Genomic DNA, 6,137 nt, shown 5'->3' on the forward strand with positions numbered 1-6,137 from the left:
GACCATCCATACCCCCACCCCCAGCCAGCTGAAACCATCATTTTGCTTCAAGGGTCTCTCAGCCGAGCCCCCTGCCCAGCAAACATCCCGTCTGCCAGGAACACCAAACCCCTGGCTCATGTGCCTAACTCAGCTTCTGATGATAAACAAGCAGGAGAGCAGCTACCTTCCATCCTTTCCATCCACTGGCCACCCCTCCTTCCCTGGGCAGATTTATCCACATTAAATCATACACAGTCCCACCCCTCAGATATTTCCTCCACTGCCTAAACCATTTTGAAGCCAACATAGCCTTAGCCTGCAGCAGGGTGTTCAAGAGATCCACGGAGGAGATGTGTTAAAGCACTTTATTGGTGATCACAGATAGTCTGTACATTCAGCTTAGTACAAAAGCCCCTCCAGAGTGAGGGTTAACACCAGAGTGAACGACAGCCACCAGGAGCTTTGAACGCTGGCTTGGCTCCCTTCTGAGGAAGCAGAAGGGAAATGTTAGAAAAATAGTCTGATTTGCCACTCCAGTTGGACTCCAACAGCAAACTAGTCCTGCAGTCTGCAGCCTGAGCTGCAGCTCAGAGAATTAGGAACTCATGGCTACTAAAGGGATGCACAAGGAAAGATTTGGCATCTCCTGTCATGCTCTGCCTCAGGGTCCTGCCTCCTACTTCTGATGCTCCACTGTCAAGTGCTGCTGTAATTTATCAAGACTAATTAAAAACCTCATCTCAAGAGCTCTAAACCATCAGGGAAGAGATTTCCATGCCCACCACAGCCTCATTTGTCATCCAAGCTGCTCTCTGGCAGCAAGGTGCCACCAGAGCTCTTCTTCCCTCTGTGGAGGCACAAGCCACAGTCCAACTCCACGTCGATGTCCCCAAATTTCAGCTGGCAGGACTCATTGCAGCTGCAGGAGAGACAGTGACAATGATCAAGGACTTGTGGGTAGTGAGACCCACTGGCTCACCCTACCCTGCTTGGGAAGGCCGCTCTGTGGTAGCACAGAGCACACCCCTTCCAGCCAAGCCACACTTGTATACATATGAACACCCACACTCCTTATCCCATGACACACTGGTGCATGGATTTCCCAGCCCACTGTTGGATCTGGGTACTGGTCTTGGCCACCCAGCCCATGCACTGTGCCAGGACCCCCTCATACCAGCGGGATGCAGCAGCATTGGCAGCCACAGTGGCGAGAGCACCCAAGTAGTGCCAGCAGAAGCACATGGTGAGGAACAAGAGGTTGCTGGAGTCGGTCTGGTCCCAACCTGGTCCTCCCCACGGAGGGGACAACACAAACCCAATCTGGTCACAGATGAAAGAGAAGTCAGACTTTAGCACATCCCTCCTGTTTTCCTCCTGATTTTAGCCTACCCTCTGCAGCTGACTGTGGACTAGCACTGTAACCCCAAGTAACGCCTGGGACACTGCCCTTGGCTTCCCCAACCACTGACACAAGGGTGTCAGGAGGGGATGGATTCTCTGTAGATAATCCTTAGGGCTTGCAGTGCAAACCAAGCATCCTGGAAAAGGGTGACATCCAAAAAGTGACATTGCCAGTCTGTGCATTTCCCCCTAGACCAAAAGATGGGAGATTATATGAGAGATTTCCAGATGTTTCCAGTTACTTGGAACAAAGAGAGGAAGAAAATGGACGTAATGAAATTAATAAAAATTCATTATTGTAGTTTCCTTCCCCTGTGGGCTCCAATTTCCATTTTCCATTCATTTCCAGGTCTGTCCATGCTGCTACATTACACATGCACTTCACGATGGCAGCTCTGGCACTGAGCCTCATTTCCTCTTCTTATTTACAAAGGCATTTGAACAGCCTAGAAGTTTAACCCCAACAGATGTGCTACAGGGGCAACCCCATTCCACTCGCCTTCCTGGATGCAAAGATCTGAGGAGAATGCTGGATAGACACTGACCTGCCAAAGCCAAGAGCCCTGGAGAAGGAAGGAGCTGGTCCTGAATGTCTCCAGGATGATATGGTCTCGGTGGAACACCTCTAGCAAGGCACAGAGGGCTCCGGCAAAGATAGCCACAGCCAGCAGGGAGTGGAGGTGCTGGTCCAGCACAGCATCGCTGTAGTCACGGAAACAGAAGAGCAAACCTGCCAAGATCCACCCTGTGTTAGCAAAGGACTTTCTGGGGTTTTTCTCTTAAAAATCATCTGAAAACTCACTCTTAGGCTCCAGGCCTTGCCATGATCTGCCTTGGGGGAAAGAACCAGAGAGCAAAGGCTGCTGTCACCACCTTCCCTCTGCTATCACCAGACAGCCCCAGCACTGTCTCAGCTCTGCTCCCGAGGAACCCCTGTACCTGTGGAGGTCTCTGAGCCCCTTCACCTGGGGGGATCACTGTGTCCCAGCCAGGGCTGCAGGAGGAGCACAGGGACGGGCACCTTGAGCTCAAAAGATGGTGGGGAGCTTTGTATCTGTCCCTCTGCATCCAACCAAGGTGGGAGGATGACATCTTTTTGTAACTTCAAGTGACACAGCTGCTGGTCACCAGGAGAAGCACAGATCCCTCAAGCATCCCCTGTGGCATCCAGCTATGGTTGGATCCATATTTAGGAGGAGCAGGGAGGAGTGATTGTCATAAAGCCAGTGTCATCGTGCATCCACACCCCCTCCAGGTCTGCCTTTGTGGTCCCTAGACTGCCCAGGAGCTGTCACACCCATGAACACTGCAGCAATTCCTTATTCTGTGTCTTCCCCTAGCACCAGGTACAATTCACCTTCCACAAGCAGAGCCAGGGACAGCGAGAGCCGGTCTAAGCCAGGGGGTAGCTTGAGTGGGGAGTGTGAGACCATGTCTGTGATGCCGGAGAGGAGGAAGAAGAGGTAGATGGTGGAGTAGTGCCAGTGGGTGAGGTCAGTCCAGCTGTGCGTCTTGGGGCTGTACAGCTGCAGGTGGGGACCAGTGGGGACAAACTGCTCCACCAGTATCCCTGGACAAAGACAGAAAAGGTCACTTTTCCTTATACATGGGGAAATTACGAGTCTGAGGGAATGTTCTTTTGCAGGTGTGGAGCTGTAAAATTCCTTTGCTGGTGTTTGCCCAGGAGAATGACAGCAAGCTCCTTGTCCCAGGGTGTGCCACAAGCATGTTCCTAAGTCCCACTAAAACAGGCCCAGTGTTGTGGGAGAGGTGCTGCTGTGCTAGTAGATATTGGGGCACAGACTCATCATCACCCTCTCTTACCTACTAGAGCAAAGAAAGCTTTGACCGCGCCTTCGAAGACCTCCGTGTGCCCACGGCCCGGCTGGCCCTCAGCACCCCCTTTCCTCCTGAGGTACTTCAGGGGGTACCTCACCGACCACCACAGGCCAAAGGCGAAGAAGAAAGTGCCCCGGAGGGCACTGCCCAAAAATGTTGTTGGCATCGGGCTCATTCTCTGGACCTGCAAGGACAAACAGTGCCTGAGGACCAACCAAAAGCATCCCCAAGGGAGTTGTTGGGCTGCTCAGTATCTCCAGGGATCCACATCACGACAGAGCAGGTGCACATGGCTCAGGTGCAAACAGGGAATACCAGAAATGGGATATCAGCACAGGGAAACTGCCACTGTGCACCACTGTGTATATGTGTGTATGTGTGTATTTATGTGGCTGCCTATAAAATCAACAGAACTTCATGCCAGAAAACAATACAGTAGTGCCCAAGAAAGTGTAACAGCTATTAGAAGAGGAACCACAACAAAGTTTTTACCAATAAAAAGCAACATGACAATTATTTCCTTAGACCATAAACTTGCTCCAAACTAGGCAATTACCGGGGGTATGAATCCAGTGCTGGATTAGGAGCTCCAGCCAGTGAAGGATTTTCCGGGCTGTGCAGGAGGAGGCAACCCAGGAACCATTAACATTTGGAAAAAGAGCCTTATGCATATTCCACACAACCTTTGTGTTGCACACAAGTGGTGATTTGACACAAGAGATTTCCTCTCCATAGGAAGAAGCATAAAGAAAGCCTCGACTAAGTCAGACCAATGCCAGAGTACCAACTGAGTAGGATGGAGAAGAGCAAAAGTACAGCAAATTTATATCCTGCAAAGTATTTCAGCCATAACAAAATTCCTTAGAAAAATCCCAGTGTAGCGAGTACAGAAAGGAATAAATAATGATCAAAGTGTTTCTAGCATTGTTTTACCTGGGGATGGTCTTGTTCCCTCCAGAAAGACCTCTCAAGCTCCTTGCTCTCTGTAAGCTTCTACTACCTAAGGAGGACTCACTTTTCTCCTCCTCATGGGCTTTCCGGTCCTTTTCTGCAGCTCGGATGTGCACAGAGGAAGGCATTACTCATTCCAATGCTTCCACACCGACCTGCCCTTGCATCACAGATCACATCCTCACTGTGTTTATAAATACCAAAGCAGATCACAAAGGCTGGATGAACAACTCCAGCACGTTCTCCAAGTCCTCCCACACTAGAAAGTAATTAGGCACTGCAAAACAAGGGTAGGATGTGGCATGGCAAGTGCCTGAGGTGAGGGAGAGCTCTGCAAGATATTCCAGGTCAGGTTATGGCTGCAGAGCTAGCATGGGTCAGACTGGCTCAGCTCTGTGTGGCAAACACTGGATTGGAATGTAGAAACATTGTCATCCTTTGCATCTCTGGGACACAGGCAATCTGGGAAAGGCTCAAATCTATGCTAAGGTTTCCTTTCAGGATGGAAATTACTAAACAGCCTTTCAGGTAGGTGAGAAACGACCCATCCAGGAGCTGGGAATCACGGATGGCTCTCTGCTATATTTGGGGTACCTGCATTAGGGTGAGGTGGTTGAAGCCCCAGGAGAACCCACATCTTTCTTGATTATACCCTGGGCATCGCAGCCAGGACACTTCTCTTCCTTGCACAGACATCTACATCTGAAGCGTCTAACAATAAAGCACATTTAAGCATAGCACAACTGCATGATACATAACCAAATTTTACCATTGTCCTGCTTGTGACTGTAAGGGCAACAGCCTGAAATTGGAGCACACCCTGATTGAGAGACATGTCTGGAACATTAATTTGGCATGATGAAGTGGAGGAGAGAAGGAGAGCAGAGACATCCCAGAGTCCAGAAATGACAAACGTGTCCCACCTGCAGCCCCAGAGGCTGCTCCAAGCCACGCCAGCAGCCAGGATTAACCTGGGGATCTGTCACCCCACATCCACTTGCCATGTCCCCCTTGGCCTGAGTTACCAGCAGACCCAGCTTGCTGTTTCAGAGGCTGCCCCTGCAACCTCCTACCCTGACCATCCCTCTCCACAGCAGAGCAGCCTCGCTCTTCCTTGCAGCACCAGGGACCCCCTTGTTTCACAACCCCTCTGCAGTCCAATCCAGCGAGGCTTTGGGGAGTTGTCATGAGTCTCCTTTGCTTCCCAGCAACTGGAAACAGCCCTTCAACAGCCACCACAGATCCCAGAATGGTTTGGACTGGAAGGGACCTTAGAGTTCATCTCTTTACAACTCCCTGCCATGGGCAGGGACATGTTCTACTAGACCGGGTTGCTCCAAGCCCCTTCCAATCTGGCCTTGAACACTTCTAACACTTCTAAGCATCCAGTCATGTCTTGGGTCATCCCTCTTGTAGCAGAGATGGCCCAAACCACCATCAGAGCAGAAGTTTGCATATAGCTCACTCACCAAAAAAATAAAAAAAAAAAAAATCCCACCTCCTTTTATAAAACAGCCACTATTCTGCAGCAAAACCAGACGTTTCCAAGCAACAGTCCACTTGCACAGCTCATATATTTGAAGCACAGAAAAACAACCGCCACATTCACAGAGCCCCTCCACCACCCAACAAGCCCAACCCTGACACCCCTGACCCAGTGGCTTTCCCCACTCCAGCTTTGGAGCCCACGCTCACATAAAAGCTCATTTAGCTCCAAGGACGTGGCAGCCAGCAAAGAGCAGAGACACCAGGTTATTTATTCCTCCTGGGAACTGCTCTGTCTGTCAGAGCACTTGAAATATGGCTGCAGACAGAAGTTATTACCTGAGCTGCCCTTCTCCCTCCACAGCTTCCAGGCTGTGGTGCCCCTGCTCAATCCCCCCTGGGAGCTGCCTGCCGTCCTTCCAGAGCCATGCCTGACTGCTCACAGCCTCCTCAGGCTGGGCTGGGGAAGGACAGCATTC

At 50.8% G+C, this 6,137-nt stretch overlaps 1 protein-coding gene across 1 annotated transcript in view; it reads right to left on the reverse strand.

The window, feature by feature from the left end:
- Window positions 1-350: 350 nt before the first annotated feature.
- The window catches only part of LOC102032024 (transmembrane protein 45B-like), a 6,566-nt gene continuing 779 nt past the window's right edge, over window positions 351-6,137 (reverse strand). The window contains exons 2-7 of the mRNA XM_005427891.1: window positions 4,156-4,357; window positions 3,208-3,406; window positions 2,741-2,953; window positions 1,929-2,113; window positions 1,157-1,302; window positions 351-901 (exon numbers count right to left, since the gene is read on the reverse strand). Coding sequence (XP_005427948.1) covers window positions 772-901; window positions 1,157-1,302; window positions 1,929-2,113; window positions 2,741-2,953; window positions 3,208-3,397 — 864 coding nt within the window. The 5' untranslated portion in view covers window positions 3,398-3,406; window positions 4,156-4,357 and the 3' untranslated portion in view covers window positions 351-771. The remainder of the gene's footprint in view (window positions 902-1,156; window positions 1,303-1,928; window positions 2,114-2,740; window positions 2,954-3,207; window positions 3,407-4,155; window positions 4,358-6,137) is intronic.

This window comes from Geospiza fortis, unplaced genomic scaffold, assembly GCF_000277835.1.
Source record: "Geospiza fortis unplaced genomic scaffold, GeoFor_1.0 scaffold140, whole genome shotgun sequence".
Classification (NCBI taxonomy): domain Eukaryota; kingdom Metazoa; phylum Chordata; class Aves; order Passeriformes; family Thraupidae; genus Geospiza; species Geospiza fortis.